This window comes from Babylonia areolata, chromosome 7, assembly GCF_041734735.1.
Source record: "Babylonia areolata isolate BAREFJ2019XMU chromosome 7, ASM4173473v1, whole genome shotgun sequence".
Classification (NCBI taxonomy): Eukaryota; Metazoa; Mollusca; class Gastropoda; order Neogastropoda; family Buccinidae; genus Babylonia; species Babylonia areolata.
This window is the reverse complement of record NC_134882.1, coordinates 12,569,638-12,586,932: the sequence shown is the minus strand read 5'-3', so window position 1 is coordinate 12,586,932 and position 17,295 is coordinate 12,569,638. Positions and strand designations below refer to the sequence as shown.

General features: G+C 40.1%; 1 protein-coding gene across 12 annotated transcripts in view; it reads left to right on the top strand.

The window, feature by feature from the left end:
- Window positions 1–12,215, top strand: part of LOC143283716 (la-related protein 1B-like) — a 67,380-nt gene extending 55,165 nt beyond the window's left edge. For all 12 annotated transcript variants that reach the window (XM_076589980.1, XM_076589979.1, XM_076589976.1 and 9 more), the window contains 4 exons: window positions 260–404; window positions 573–682; window positions 2,093–2,217; window positions 3,428–12,215. In XM_076589980.1, coding sequence (XP_076446095.1) covers window positions 260–404; window positions 573–682; window positions 2,093–2,217; window positions 3,428–3,640 — 593 coding nt within the window. In that variant the 3' untranslated portion in view covers window positions 3,641–12,215. The remainder of the gene's footprint in view (window positions 1–259; window positions 405–572; window positions 683–2,092; window positions 2,218–3,427) is intronic.
- Window positions 12,216–17,295: the final 5,080 nt, after the last annotated feature.

Sequence of the window (17,295 nt, the reverse complement as noted above, 5' to 3'; positions counted from 1 at the left end):
CTGTAGAAAACTGGCATTCAGAAAATAAATTCCAATGCTGCAGTTCAGCTGTGGACACAGTACATGAATCTCCTCTTCAAAAAATGTTGGTCCCACCCTTTTGCCGGTGGCTATGAGAGTTCTTCACTCCTTCCTCATTTGTCATCATCATCAGAGAAAAAGTTTGCTTCGTTAAAGTGGGTATGGCATAGAGGTCTTAACAGTGCTACAGGCAATTTTACTGAACCATGGCTAATGTTGATGTGTGTGATTGTTTCAGAACGCACACGACAAGGAGCAGGCCAGTCCCAAGAAATGAACACACTGTTTCGGTTCTGGTCGTTTTTCTTGAGGCAGCACTTCAACAAAAAGATGTACCATGAATTCAAGACGTTTGCTGTGGAAGATGCAGCCGCTGGATACAGGTGAGTGGTTTTGTGGCTTTTGTTTTGGTTGGTTGGTTTTATTTTTGGCTGACGTCTCTGAATAAACTGAGCCTGTTTAATTGATTGTTCATTTTTTTTGTTTTTCCACTTGTGATATTTATATGACCATCTTTGATAATGGGTGTTTGGGTGTTTTTTCCCCTTCAGATATGGACTGGAATGCTTATTCCGATTCTTCAGCTATGGCTTGGAAAGGCGATTTCGACCAGAGGTGTTCAAAGACTTCCAAGAGGAGACTCTCAGAGACTATGAAAACAGTGAGTAGTTTCTTGGTACAGTCTGAATTACAGTGTTTTTAGCTACGTTTGTGAACATGTTAACTGAGTCAGTGTGTCTGTGGTGATAGTAATGCAGAAGTTTTGTCTGCATTAGTTCATGAACTGTTTTTTGTACAGTTGTCATGGATGAGTCATTCTGTTTCAGATATTTGTTTGCTTTTTTCCCTTTTTTTATGTGTGTTGATTCGTGCGCATAAACATTTAGATATTTTTCTACTTCGATTTTCCCCCCCCCCCAAGTGCTAGACTGATTTCAAGCTCCAGGTGCAGTGCAGTTCTTCTAGACCATTTCGTTGACTCGTGTGCATGAATATATTTTTTTGACTTGGTTCATTTTCAATTTGAATTATCTGCTTTTTCAAATGCCAGACTCTTTGATTGTATAAGTGATTTCATCCTCCAAATGCAGTGCAGGTGTGGCAGCCTGTTTGATGGCAGGCCAGTGCTGAACTACAAATAACTATGAGTTGTTTTTTTTTTTGTTTTTTTTTGTACAGTCAGGAAAAGTTTGCGGAAGGCCAGGAAGATACAAATTTTCATTTTAAAGTTCTTGTGAATTTTTAGAAGGGCTTAGGAATGTTTGTGAATTTTGAGTAGTGTTTAGGAAGGTTTGTAAATTTTGAATGGGATATAGGAAAGTTTGTTGGTGTTTTTTGTGTGGGATTTAGGGAGTTTTGTGAATTTTGAGTGGGATTTAGAAGTTGGGTTTAGGGAGGTCTGTGAATTTTAAGTGGGATATAGGAAGGTTTGTAAATTTTGTAGTGGGGATTTAGGGAGGTTTATGAATTCTTATTGGATTTTGGGAGCTTTGTGAATTTGGAGTGGGATTTAGGGAGTTTTGTGAATTTTGAATAGGGTTTAGGAAGGTTTCGAAAAATCTATCATACAAAAAATGTTGTCAAAGCTTTTGAAAGTGCATACATGGCGGGTTTTTTCTTTATCCTTTTTATTTTATTATTATTTTTTTTAAATATATAATTCTATTAATAAGGAGAGAAAACCATGAGCTATGTAGATTGAACAGATCACTTTATGTGCTTGAAGTCATGAATGAGCTTTATATATATATATAATTTTTTTAAATTTATTTTTTTTAACCCTTTTTAGAAAGATTTAACTGTTCAGCCGTGATGTTAACTTTAAAAGATGTAATGCAACTGTAAAGATGGTAGTAAGGTCTGTAGAAAGCAAACGAACGACAAAAAAACAACACCACCAGAATGCTTTGGGAATTTGAAAGAGAAAATCATGTTCAAACCTCAAAGCTATAACCAATACAGAAGAATAAGTTCTGGATTAATCATGAGAAAACTGTCAGGAGATTTTAATTTTAATTTTTTAAAATTATTTTTATTTATTATTTTATTTTATTTTATTTTATTTTTTCAGATCAGCTGTATGGGCTTGAGAAATTCTGGGCGTTCCTGAAGTACTCAAGGAAGCGGGTGGAAATCAACCCCAAGTTAAAAGATGCACTAAGTCACTATAAACGTCTGGAAGACTTCAGGGTGGAGGTGAGTGCACACATGCAGGGTATTGGTAACCCTTTCTAGCTCTCCACCCCAACCTACAACACCTTTCTATATGTATCACACTGAAATATATTCCCTTTTTTTTCTCCACTGATTTGAGTGTTGGTCCACATATATATATATATATTATATAAAGAAAAAAAAGATTCACATTATATTGGCCTGTATTTGCGAATTAAACTTCAGTTTATTCAAAATTGGTATGATTCTTGAATTACAGAACTGCTGATATACCTACTGTGACTTGCTGTTTGAGTCTGTGCTCCAAGAGCAAGCACATGATGCAAGGAATTGATCGTTTCAGTGGCAGGGATGTGCATTTAAGGATGTGTGTTTTTTGTTGTTGTTGTTTTCGCTGTTTTCTGTGAAAGACAGTGTGGGGATGGATTGAAGGACTGAGATGGTGGGTGGTTCCTGACAGATCTGACGCATTTTTGTGTATTTTCTAACACTATAATGTTAAAGTTCAGTTGTATCAGGCTGGTTAATCTTCATGATCTGATTTAGATGCTCCACTTCAACGCCTCAAGCTTAAGAAATTACGACTTTGGAAAACTTTAAAACTTTAGAGTAACCTGTTCTACCTAATGTAATCTGCCAGCTTACTGCAGTCAGCTTCATTGCAAGAGTGTACAGATTTCAGTGTGTTCTTCATCCATTTGATTTAAGACTGAAAAAAAGAAGAACAGCCCACTGTTCTTTGTGTCTTGTCCCACACACCAGCATCACTCTCTGTCCCTCTTACACCAGTGATAATGATGATAATTATGTGAATTTATGTATCCTATATTATCTCTAAATAGAACTCTAAACCTCCGCCTCTCTCTGTCCCTCTCACACCAGTAATAATATGATGACTATGATAATAATTATGTGAATTTGTAGGGTGGCCGTGTTATCTCTAAATAGAGCTCTAAATCTCTGCCTCTTTCTGTCACTCTCACACCAATAATAATAATAACAATAATAATGATGATGATGAGAATAAATATGTGAATTGTGTATAGCGCCTGTATTATCTCTAAATAGAACCGTAAATCTCCGCCTCTGACTCTCTCATGCCAATAATAATACTAACAAAAACTATATAAATTTCTATAGTTCCTGTGTAATCTCTAAACAGAGCTCCGAAGTGCTTTACCACAGACACTGTATGAACTGACATGTGGGTGGGTTGATTACCTGTGAGCAGCCCCCAGACTCGGAGATGCACTCCAGCCTGAGCCAGGCGTTCTCTGGCCCCGTGGCGCCTCGCTCCCGGACAACCAGCTCCTCAGATGGGGGACAGCGGTCCCGAACCACCAGTGCATCAGAGGGGGCCGCCGCGCCCAGCGCACACAAGCCACTGTCGGCCAGCAGTTCCTTGCCAGCGGAGGGGGCCGTAGGGGGCGCCCCGGCGAAATGAACGCGTTTTTGGCTTCGTTTCACACTTATAGAGAAAGAAGACTTGTTGTGATGACGGGGGCGGGAGGGGAGAGGAGAGGAGGGACAGCGGAGTACACACCGGTGGTGGAAGGTTGGAGAGGTGTGTGCGTTGTGACCGAACTTCTGGACATCAACAGGAAAAGCATTTTGTGTGGTGTGGGGATTTCTTTGTTTCTTTCTCTTGTTTTTTTTTTGTTTTGTTTTTTTTGTCTTCTCTCTCGCTCTCCAGTGTGTTTTTCCAGATGATGTTGAAGTCATTGAGAGCCTTGCAGTAGGATCCTCGGCATGTTTGGCCTTGACTTCGTGCAGGTGTGGGGCAACTGGGTCAGTTTGCAGACCTGGGTCCGGCTCTCCTACTATCGGTGGAAGTTTCCTGTGTTCTGTTTGGCTTTAGATATTGCTGTCTGTCTGTGGTTGTGTTGGTTGTGTGTGTTCAGTGCGTCACGGTTTTGGTTTGCCTGTGATTTTAGATCCTGACAGAAATGCCTGCTTTTCTGTTTAGGCATTAGTCTAAAGTGCTGCTGATTTTTTTTTGATTTTTTGATTTTTTTTTTACATAAAATAAATCATCTCTTAGTACTTCTAATTCTTAGGGAATGGTCATTTTACCAAGGTCATGTATAGTTCTGGGAAATTTTGTGTTGGAGAGGAGACAGCAATCCTTCACCAATTGTTCAGAGGTTAAGACTGTATGTTTGTTTTTAATCAGAAGTTGAAATGTATGTTTTTTTTAGAAATAATAAACATTCATGATTTTTTTAGTTGCTGTACTGTGAATAGAGTTACAGTTTTTGATTAAAGCTATTTAATTCTTGTTTTAAAAGCCTAAGCTTGACACAATCTCTGATGTTTGTAACATGTTAATTGCATCAGAGTTGTGAAATGCATCTGTCTTATGTGAAAAATTTTAAAGATTGAAAAAGTGAAGAAAAAAAGTAGTAGAAGAGGAAAAAACCCAGAGATTTCAGGTGTTACAGTTTACTTAAAGATAGAATGCTCCAGCCACGTATTGCACAGTGGTTGAAAAAAAACCCAAAAAAAAACACACACACTAGAAAACTAGGAATATCTGTGATAATTGTTTATTAAAAAAAAAAAAAATTAAAAACTATCTGGAAGTGAATGGGTCTGTGCCATTCTGAAATCACTGTCAGGAGCTCAAGCCTAGGGACAGTAGAACTGTCTTAAAATCCTGGGTAATGAAACCACACGTTCCTGTCCTTGTTAGGAAGAGAACCTATCCACTACCTATGCAATTTGTGTTCTGTGACCTCCTGCACCTGAATGGGCACAGGGGTCAGGTTTTCTCTGTTGACCTAATGTGATTTCGAATTGTACACAAGATCCTGACAGCCATAAAGGCAAAATGTGCAGCATTCTCTTGTGTTAGACTTTGTGTTTTTTTGTGTTTTTTGTTTTTTCTTTCTTCTTTTTTTTTTTAATTTTTTTTTTTAACCCTCGGTTGTACGCTCATATAAGTACGAAAAAGATGTGCAAAGAAATGAATAGAAGGTGTATTCCTGTGGACCAACATATTTTATAGATTTTTTGTTCATTTTTTTCATCTGTTACTGTGTTTTGTTTCGTCTTGAATACTCGTTTTAGTTGTTCAGTGCTCTGTGATGTGTGTAACTTGAGTATTAGTCTGAGATGAAGGAATGCACAACCTTACTCGTTCTGATAGTCTGGCGGCTAGTTCGTTTCGTTCCTCCAGCTGTTTGGTGGCAGTGTAGCTTGAATTCTATCACAGGTTGGTGGCAGTCTTGCTAAAATGTCTTTTTTGTTGTTGCTGGGTTTTTGTTTTTTTGTTTTATCTCTAAATGTGATTAAATAATGTCTTTAAAAAAACAACAACAAAAAAAAAGAAAAAAAAAAGTTTTTTTTGTGTGTGAGCTTTATAATGGAGATGACTTGAATTGATCATCCTATCCCCAGATAATGTGTCTGCTATTCAGGCTTTTTGTAATGGAAAACATGGGAGAGCCTCTTTTTGTGAGGTGGGTTGGCAAACTGTGTACATACTGTGTTCAGATTGTCATGAAAACTCTATGGCGATGGGATGTACTGGGCTTGTCATGAGGTGTTGTTTTTAAAATCATTTCAGAAAAGGCTTATTCATCATTGTTCATTCAGTTTTTTATTTTTTATTTTTTTATATAATTTTCCAAAAGCTTAGAAAGGGAAAAGGAGGAAAATGTCTATGTATTTCACTACCGGATCCACTGAAACTGAAGAGGGAAGTTAAGATGTGAATCATGTTTGTTGAAATCTAGCGAGGACTTGCTTGGTTGGATATTCCTTCTCTTGCTTAGATCATTTAGTTAATGAATTTTGAATTATATTGCCCTGTCAGCCCGTTCTTTCCATTTCTGTGTACTGTTTACTTTTACATGCATGTGATCTTCTGTCCTTGATGTATATTATGCTAAATGTATTTTTGAAAGAAAGGTGAGAAAAAACACACACAAAAAATCATTGATCCGCTTGTGTTTTCATTTCTTTTTAAGGTTTGTTTGTATGTTTTATGCATTTTTGATTTTGTCGTGTTTCGAGGTGGTAAACAGCAGACATTTGTATGTGATGTAAAATGCTGCGATAGATGCAAACTTTAAAGAAGAAAAGCACAAAAAAAAACAAAAAAAAAGAATTTTAGGGGTAGATGAGCCACTGTGGTAAAAATTTTGCATTTGAAATATAACCCAGGCTAAAGGATGAAGTTCATGTATAAGATTAAAAACAAATATAGAAGGTGCACTCAGTGATATAATTTCCAAAATTGCCAAGGGGAAGAGGGATGGACATAGCTACCAAAACTTTTTTTCATAAATCCAATGGGTATCTGCATTCCATGTATTTCCTCTAAGCCCCCTGTGTCTTTTTCTTTGTATTTGTTTACCATGTAACTCAGAGTTGGGTTTTATTCATGCACCTCAGAGCTTCAGATTGACAACTTTAGCCAATGAAAACAAACGTAACATTGGTGCATGGTCAGAACTGATTATGCGCCAGTCATGAAAGTAATTTCATATATTTTAAATGCATTCTGCACAAGGTTTGCTTAAACGTTGCAGTTTAGTTATTGCTTTGCTATCAACGTAACCGATGCTGTGTGTTTCCTGATCATGGGATCTGACAGTGCTTAGGACATGAAGGCATTGGTGATACTGTCATGTATCTGTCAAGATCATGATCATTGAGCAAATTGAAGGTTTGCAGATCAGGAACTTTGAAACATGGACCCTCACAACAGTATGGAAAGTAGAATCCCAGCCATGGAAATTTAATCAGGTATTACCAAAATTATCAGATAATCCAAGCCATGGAAATTTAGTCAGGTATTACCAAAAGATTATCAGATAATCCAATCACATCACCCATGAACAAGTGTGCCAAACTGTCCAGCGGCACATTTGACCATTTGAAGATAAGCTGGCATCAGTAAAGAAAAGAAAGCAGGAACTGTTTTGGAAGTGAGACAGAGGGGAAGGTGGGGGTGGGGACCCAGTGGACTGACAACATTGCAGAATGGAGACAGGAAAACAGTTTGCAGAGACCCAGGTTTTGACACACAATCAACAGTCATGGAGGAATCTAAACAGCTCTTCCATGTGGCACCCCATCGGTTCTTTACAGAGTCAATCGAGAAGCAGCAGCAGTTTGGAATTCAGGGGAAGTGCACACACAGACCAAGATATGGATGCAACGTGAAGTTCATGTGAACAAGGTGGGGTAAGGACATCCTGTCTTGATGAGTTTCAGAAAACCACAGCCCATGCTGTGCTCCTACTTTGGATGCAGAGCTTTGGTTTTTTTTTTAAGGTTTCTTAAACCTTAGGTGCGTGTGTCTGCAGACCAGTGATGATTTCTGCACGGATGTTTTGTCAGTTGCCAGGATCTCAATCCAGGGCTGTGTCAGCAGAGGCAGTAATGGTTGAACCACCTGAGGTCACTGAGGGCTTGTTCCATGACAACTCAATTTTGTCGTCATACTTTTTGATTTTTTTCAATTTTATTTAACCATTGGTAAATAAAATGCCTAGATATGAGGCAATAAAATCCCAACATATTGTCCACTTCAGCATTTTGGTGGCAAAAAAGCCTGAGATTTTGTTTGATTCCAACTTTTTTCGTTCTTCTTTTTTTGTGCTCAAGAACTTAACTCCAGAAAGAAAATTAACGTGAAGGTCTCACAAGTAACCCCCCAAAAGTGCCATGCTTGTATTCTGTTAACCTGTTATTCCAGAGCCAAAAAGTGTACTGTGAATGGAGTTTCTTTCTATGGTTTTCTCAAGGCACATCTTGACCCTTTTCATTTCATTTTGTTTCTCATCAGTGATCAGCACGGTTGGGGGATAACAGGAATATGACTTATTATACTTTATTATTTATGTTGATTTAATCACAACTCATTTGACACAAGCTTGACAGATAGTGTAGAAACCCAGGACTTTAGCTCTGCACACTCAACTGAGACTTCATTGAAAGTTTAAAAAACATAACTCTAGCCTATGTCACTTCTATTATTGTTGATTTATTGCTTTTTATTCCCCTCAGGGCACAAGCATGTTGGGTTACGCTGTTGGTCAGGCATCTGCTCAGCAGATGTGGTAGAGCATATATGGATTTGTCCAAATGCAGTGATGCCTCCTTGAACAACTGAACTGAACTGTTGCTGTTCTTATTTATATTCATTTATAATGTAGAATCTGTTGCTGTTTTTGAATTCACGGGATAGATCCTTTTTCTTGTGATTTTTTTTTTAATGGAAGGATTGGTGCAGACAAAGTGACATTGTCCCAGCGAAGGTTTTTTTTGTGGATTTGGCGTGTTGTGGTTTGCTTTGCGGTGTTGAAACAGGGTTCAGGTGCCTAGTATGGAGTACTTTGATAGCTATTTTGCTCAGCATCAGTGATATTGTTTGTCATGTGGTGAGTTGTATGTACTTACTGTTGTTACTGAGAACGGCTTGCTCCTTTGTTTAAGTTTCCTTGGAGCTGGAAAACATCAGCGTGCGCAGAATGGTGTTTCTTGGTGGAAAAGAGGATAGAAGTTGGGATATCCTAACAGCATTTATTGTATTTTATTGCACTACACAGATTTCTCTGCATTAAATTCAGGCTGCTGTCCCTGGGGAGAGCACATTGCCACAGTGCAGTGCCACCCTTTTCTTAAAGATCTTTTTTTTCTGTCAGTATTTTGTTTTGAAATACTGTATATATTTTCACCATGCAACGATTTGGAAGCAAGCTTATCTGGCCATTTAGGGGGATTGTGCCTGAAGAATGCATCGTCTTCAGCTGAACCCAAGCAGCAAGACAACATGAAAAAGTCATTTGACACACCAGACACAAAACGAGTTAAGGGGAAAAGAAAGTGGCAGTGGCTAAATAAATCGGGAGTTGTTATTATCTGTCAAAGTCAGAACCATTCAGATAGCTAGGCATGTAAGTCCTGTCGTACATACATTTAGTATTACACATGATTATTGTCAACCGGCTCTCAGCCATTGTTTCACATCTTCATTTTGGTGAAGTCATTTCGCATCATACTGCATTGGCTTTTCGATAATGACAGTCTGCAGCAATCTTCCCACATGGTCTGATGATAGGGTATAAAATCTTTTTCATAAATTGTGTGGAAATTACTGTGTCACAATACATACATGTAAAGAGCGATTGTCATACTATTTATAAACATGTGAATATCACTTATCGTGAGGACACGGGTGTGCTCAGACAGTACCCCTGTTTAAATGGACACAAAGTGCTGTTCATATCATCATCATGTAACTTAACAGCTGAAAGGGCAGGAGGCAAGTTTGATAATGCTTGGGAAGCCATTTGTATTACTTTGATGCTCACTGATCATTCTTTCGACTGCTAGTAAACATCATGGTAACATGGACACTGATTGTCTGAAAGCACAGTTTTGTACGGCCATTGTCCAACAGTGAAAAGCTGTGCAGTCGTCGTTTCACCCTTCACCATTTGTGCAGGAGTTTACTACATATTCACTCACTCAAGTGTTTGAAAACGTTGCACTTCAGTCATGTGCACAGTGCATAGCTGGACTAATTATGAAAAGACAGGAGACGGTGGTACTCCGTACTGCCAGCTAAAGACACCACAGTTTGTTAGAAGATTACTGTTGTGGGTTGCTGTGTAGGGTACCATACTCCTGATAATCAGGGAATACTGAGTGATGATTTTGAAAGTCTGAGTGATTGGTACTGAGCACAGATCATACTCCATACTTTTATATCATCTTTGGTAAGAGGTGAATCAGTCTGCATGTACGGAATTGGGAAAAGGGAGCCTGGAAAAATATTTTCTTTCCTTTTTAAGTTTCTTAGGTGTAGGGTTATTCAAAACACATTTATGGTCATTGTTAATTTGTGTTCAGTATTATCAGGTGATGTTTGGGAGTTGGACGATATCAGTGTATTCCCTTTTGTTTCCCCCCTATCCTATTTCTAGTCTTCCATTTCATATATCTGCATGCTGTCATTTTCTTCTCCCATGCTAACCCCATTCCACCCCCTCTTCACAAGAGTGCTGAAGGTTTGCTCATGGTGTGGTTGAGATATTTCCCATTGCATATAACTTAAAGGTTCTGTCCATGGTCAGTCATACTGTTCACATTCAGGTTTGGATTTCACCCCGGAACCATGTTTTTGATGCTTCACTGGGATGGGTGTATAGACATCACGTGTAGGCGCCGTGGAATCCACTGGTTTGCCAGACCGACTGTCGGATGTAACCACCTGTAAATACCTTGATGCTATCCAGAATAGAACTTGTCGTTTCTGTGTTTGCTGCTATCCTGTTCAGATTTTATGCTTGTGGGGGGGGGGGGGGGGGGGGGGGCAACACTTTTTTGTGAGGCCTGTAAGTGGATTTGACAATGTGTGCAACTTGCATATATACCTGTATTGTTTTACCTGTATCCGGTTTTTCTCTGTAAGCATTTTATTTGTGTGTGTGTGATAATGTCAATACATATGTGTTTGTGTGTGTGTGTGCGTGCATGTGCAGGTGACAAGGGATGAAGACAGTTATTACGTGTAACTTGTGAACTTTGGTTTTTGTTTTCTCCAACGTATATTTAATGGGATTGTGTAAATAAATGTGTGAATTGCTTCAGACGTATGTACATGATAACTTTGCTGAATGGTGTTTGTGTGAAGCTTAACATTTTAACTTTACTGGTCGTGGTAAAAAAATTTTTTTTTAATTTGTACATAGAAACCTCAGACCCCCTCTTGATTAAATATCAACACATGTATGTATGAAATTGATTTGATTGGCCAATTATCTGTTTGTTCATGACATTGTGAGAAACTTCCGTTCTTTCTGGGGGTATTCAGGTCCACTGTAAGCCGCCTTGTAAATGACTGACTGTGCCCCTTAGTTGTTCAACCCAGTGTCTCAATGTAGAAATCACTTTCAGGTAATGTGCAAGTGCTCCGTAACTTAGTCAGCAAAAAAACAAAACAAAACAAACAAAAAAAATACCCCCAAAAACCCAATCAGCCTGTGGCTGTATGAGTGGGCAATTCAGCGGAAAGTTCTTTATAGAAATCATGTATTCTTTATTATAAAGAAATGAAGAAGTGTTTTTTTGTTTGTTTTTTTAAATTTCTACAGTTTTGTACTTTTTGACACACAACTGCTACCGGAAGGTCATATATTCTGTGATTGAAGTTTTGACATTTCTTTTGATTAAATAGTGAGTCGTAGAAAATAAATGTTAGATGGTACATGTCCTTGTGATGAATCTGTATTTTTAAATATTTACTTTCATTTTGCATTGTTAGCAAGTGGAAAGACAGATAAAGAAAAAAATACATGAAAAAAGAAAGGAGACAATTAAAAACAAGTTGGAGAAGGAACTTTTTGTGTATGCATGGCATTTTATTGTAGATAAAAGGGTGGATCAGTTATAAGACCACCAGATTAGTTGTCAATCAACTTATTTTCCTGCCACCCATGGTATTAATCCAGCGTGGCTCATTTTAAACAATGGAAGATGTTGGGTGAAGTAAAACTTATATGTCACTTGTTCATTTTTCCTCTTTTCTTCTCATGGGGAAGCATGTCTACCTTCCTTTATGCTTAGTCGTATCTATCAGTTTTAATTTTATGTGTTTATTAAGATTTTATTTATTTACATATTTATATTTTTTGTGGCATGTCATCTGCAATGTACGTGCTTGGTAGTATTACTTGCCACGATTTCCAAACTTTTTTTTTTTTTTTCTTAAAGAAATGTTTAGATACTCATTAATTGTAAATTACACATGGAAGCATTTTATTGAGGTTATTATCTATAACTTGAAGCAGAAAAAAAACACCAAAAAAAGCAACAAAACAATAGGGGTAGAGATACTTGACATTGATTATGCATTCAATTAACTTTTATTTTCTGTCATAGTCAGTTAAGTTCTTTTTTCTTCATTTCGCTGTGGAAATTGAAGCCTTCATTTTCTTGCATTTCATATGTATATGTGTAGTTTGATTATAGAAGAAAAACAATAATAAAAAAAATTGTAAATACTTTGGTTGGTTTCTTGTTTTTTCACAGTGGCGGTCTTCTTGAAGACTGAACACCTTGGATTGGTTGGTTTGATGTGGATATTTTTATAGCACCTATCCTCGGAGACCAATGAGTGATAACAAACTCTAGGGAGAGCTGGACAGTACAAGGTCTTCAGAGAAGAAGCCCCCCTCAGTCAAGTGTTTCAGCCCTTATCTCCTTAAACTCTAAGGGGGCTGGTGTGCACCCAGGTCTTGACTCCAGGATGCCCTTGTATTGCCGCCTTTTCTTCTTTTTTCCTGGTCTTCAGCAGGTTTGAACCTGCGCCTCCAGGGTGGTTGCCACTTTAGGACAGAGTCACCTTTTCTGGCAGATGTTTTAACCACTGAGCCATCGTATGCCTTGTTTGAGTAGGGAAATTTAATCCTTAAGTTTACTTTCATTTCTCCTCAACCAGATCCAGCTGGAACTCTTTTCTGCTGCTTCTGTCATTGCCTTGAGAGCCCATGTCCTCTCTCTGCCAGAAATTGACAGCTGTTTCATGAGGCTGTAGGCAGATGCACCCACAAACCCTTTTGCACCAATCTCTGTGGCGAGGACTTTGGCTTGGAAGCCAGATTCTCTCAGGCTGCTGGCTAGACTAGCATACTTCTCGGTCTTGTAGATGTGGGCTTCCTCCATTCTGCTTTCGTATGGCACAGTGAGCTCAATCAGAATCGCTTGTTTCGTTGCCTTGGAGTGGGGTACTGTGTGAGGTCTCATGCCGCTCTTGATGAATTTCTGTGTGTTTCTTCCCCTCTGGTAGGTCAACTGCATTCCCAGTCTTCGGCACCATCAAGCAGCCCACGTTTCCATGCTTTGGAAACTTTGGATGCTGTTCCTGGCCAGACTTGATTGCCTTCTGCAGAGCGGAACTCTACTGGAACTTCTGGTGGGGTTGGTGCTCCTTGGACAGTGCTGACCACGTGTGCAATTTCTTTTAGCACTTGGTTGTGCCTCCATGTGTACCGCCCTTGGCTCAACGCCGCTTTGCATGAGCTGAGGACATGTTCCACTGTTTGCCATGGCAGAGTGGGCACGCAGGGTCATCTGCTTTCCCCCAAGGGAAGGAGGTTGTACACAGATCTTAGGATGAAGCTGATCCTCAAGGGGGCCATGTTCCACATGTCACACCAGCTGGCTCCTTTGGAGTGCATTTTCCCATGTTGTCCACTGTCCCTGCTGGCCTTGCTGAACTGTCTTCTGGACTCTTTATCATCCTCTTCCTTCTTGATCTCCTGTTTGGTCATGTCTCTTTTCGCTTTCCCCCTTGCCTTGGACCACCATTCCATCTTTGTCGATCCCAGGCCTTTTCTGTTGGTTTGGGTGTGTCCTGTTATTTCCTTCGTCTTAAGGCTTTCTTTCACTGCACTGACTGCCTCCCTGACTTTCCATTTTCTGCCAGTCTTCATCTTGGGTTGGTTGGATCTCGCAATACTGTCACTTGAGTCTTCAAGCATGCTGAGAAGTCTTGCCTTCCCTATCTTGTATTCTTCGACAAGGGACTTCAGAGGTAGCTTCAGCTTTGCTTGGCAACAGTATAGTGCCACATCAGTGAGACCAGGTGGGACACCAAGCCATTTGTGCGTGTACATGTAGATATATTTGTGGCATCTATCCTCAGAGACAGAGAAGTTTAGAGCGCTTTACAAACATGGAGTCATTGTTCGACATTCTGCTTTCCAGGGAGGAGCCGACTGAGAGCTGCCTTAAGTGCACGTTTGTTTCTTGTGTCATTCAGTCGTGTGTGCATGTCACACCCACACACAGTGTATGTATTAAGAGTGGATTTTACTTTAAAATTTTTCCGAAGTGCTAAGTGCATGTCACGCATGGAACCATAATGGTTTCATTGGAATGCTTAGTGTCCAGACCAATACCACTAACGAGCCTAGAGGAAGGAGAGAAAATTCTGGTAAATGTGGGATTAAATCCCAAAAACTGATTCTCTGGCTTCATAGTCAGATGCATCACCATACATGGGAAAGTTGGAGATGGACAGAAGCAGCCTGTGCCGATCTCTGCCTCTTCTGGAGCAGTGTGACTGGCTCCTCCTCACTGGAAACCCTCTTTCTAAGCAAGTGTGATCCATGGCCTGTTTTCCTGCTCATCTGAATCAGCAGTACTCTGGCCCTGAGTGTTTGGCTGGGCTGTGATCAACACTGATAAGTAGTTCTTCTTCTTTCTGCGTTCACTCATATGCACGCGAGTGGGCTTTTACGTGTATGGCCGTTTTTACCCCGCCATGTAGGCAGCCATACTCCGTTTTCGGGGGTGTGCATGCTGGGTATGTTCTTGTTTCCATAACCCACCAAACGCTGACATGGATTACAGGATCTTTAACGTGCGTATTTGATCTTCTGCTTGCATATACACATGAAGGGGGTTCAGGCACTAGCAGGTCTGCACATATGTTGACCTGGGAGATCGTAAAAATCTCCACCCTTTACCCACCAGTCGCCATCACCGTGATTCGATCCCGGGACCCTCAGATTGACAGTCCAACGCTTTAACCACTCGGCTAATGCGCGCCCGTCAGATAAGTGGTTCACATCTTATCTCATTTCTTCACATCTCTGGAGCAGAAACCTGTAGCTTTGGACTTGGTCTTCAGATAATGGTGTTATGGATTCCTTGTCCACCCTCCGAACCTGGCCTGGTTGTGCTAGATGGGTTGATACGAACACCGTTACTACCTTCACCTCCACACCCCTCTTTGCTCTTTTCTCTCCAGTCAGCTTCACATCCACTCTTTTTCTGTGTTCCCAGATTCAACTGCTCCACATTAGGCCACTGCTCTTTCCATGTATCTGGACCTTAAACTTGGACTGAGCTCCCCTTTTTCACTTCATCAGATTTCTGGCTCTTTCAAGTCCAGCCTATTACCTACCCCTTTCCAAAATAGCCCCCCCCCTCCCTATTCTTCTCCTTCCCTCTGTCTTCCCAGTCTACAATTTCTTTTTATACTTGTGTTTATGATTTTATCATTCACCCCACTGTGAATGACTGGTGTGTAAGAGTTTTGATTTGTCTTCACACAATCTCCAGCGCTTTGTAATTGCTTTATCATTATTATTATTTTGTGGACATGGCTTTCTCGAGTGCTTTGTAATTCATCATCATTACTATTATTATTATGTGGACCTGGCTGTCTCCAGTGGCCTTAGTGGTTGGCTGGGCTATAAACATGACTTGATTTGATTGTCCCTCTCCAGTGCTGTCATGGAGGGAATCCTGTCTGGCTGAAATATTCCCTCACAGCTGACCTACTCCAGTTTGGACTATGCCTCACCTTAAAAGGCCTGATTGGGTTATGCACAGAGCAGGCGTCTGCTCCTTCTGATAGTTTGCAGCAGATGTTGTGTAATGGATATTGGATCAGTCCACACGTTTTGACACCACCTTCTTAGTTTGTGGGCTGCAACTACCACGTTCATTCATATACAAGACTGGGCTGAGTGGGCTTTTACTTGTATGACCCTTTTTACCCCGACCATGTAGGTAGTCATACTCCATTTTCAGGGCATGACACCTGCTTGAAACAAACTAAATGAAGTCCACCCATCTCCTCCACCTTCTATCTGGTTATCGCCACCTCCCAGACCGTCACACAAGATAGCACCCACACAGGGCACACACAGCCTCCTGTGAGACTGTGGCATGAACCACACCTACCCACACATGCAGCTCATGTTTTTTTTTTCTTTTCACTCTTACTTTGCAGAACTCAGCTGCTGTCTGATAATGTATGTGTGGACAGATGTTGAGTGATTTTTCTGGAAGTGCTGCCACTGTCCTGGGGGCTGGTTAAAGATCTTCTTTCACTCCGCCTGGGGTACAGGCCATCAACAAGAGATATCCATTGTTCCTTATCCTGTGCCTTGGCCACTATCTGGCTCCAGGTAAGGTTCATCTTCATGGTGTCTCACACAGTCACACACACACACAGCTGCATATATACTTGCACACACCAACACACACACACACATACTTGCACACACCAACACACACCCTCATATACACACACAGCTAAACACATACTTTCATGCACCAACATGTACATGCGTGCACACACACACACCACACACACACAACATCTCTTTCTCTCTCACGCAGAGAACAATAAAAAGAAGCCCGAAGAAAAGAAGTGACTTTTTACTGGACAGGCATGGCACAACACTAGCAGTGACAGGTGGAGGTGAGTACAGAGGTCACAGTTCAAAGGACTTGTCACTGCTCACAGCAACACAAACCACAACACACCAACAATTACATCACAGTAATACACAGGTCATACAGTCATTTATATGTATGTATGTGTGCATCATAGATTCTGTATCATTGTGATTTCTTTCTGTATTTAATGTATTTCCAAAATAGAACCAGTGTCAAAATCAGACACTTTTGAGCTTTCATTCCTGAAAGAATAATTAAGAAATATTTAACAAGAGGAAGGCAGAGGGAGGTTGAGCTAGAACACCGATTACGACTTAAGGTAAAAAACAGACTGATCTCTCCCCACTCATCCCATAACCCCAACCCACCCTGTCCCCAGGCATTCACAACCCCTCTTCTCCCAAAACACACACAAAAAAGAACAATACACGCAACAAAACACACACAAAATCCGACAGGCAATTTTACATTGGAACTAAAGACAACAAAAAAAAAAAAATCTCTATATGTATAGCAGATCATCTTACAGTTGAACTGCACAAGGTGTACAGTGTGAGTCACCACCCGGGTACCCATCAACCATCCTCTGGTATCTCTACAGCTTCCACGTATAGTAGAAGCTGCGCAGACCAAGCACAACCCAACTTGCTGTCAAACTGAGAAAAAAAAAAGTTTTTCAATTCCAGCTGGTGTTCCTGCTGCACATGTTATCAACAAGCCCACACAAGACATTCAAGTTTGCAAAGTTTACGAACTATTCCCACTCTGCTTTTGACTTTTTGCATTCATGGTATGAATCGTAATAACGATGCTTATTCTTTAGCAAGCAAAGCACAAGAAAGGATAATTTCTTTATGAAAAAAGTATACATTTTTCTGTCATTAA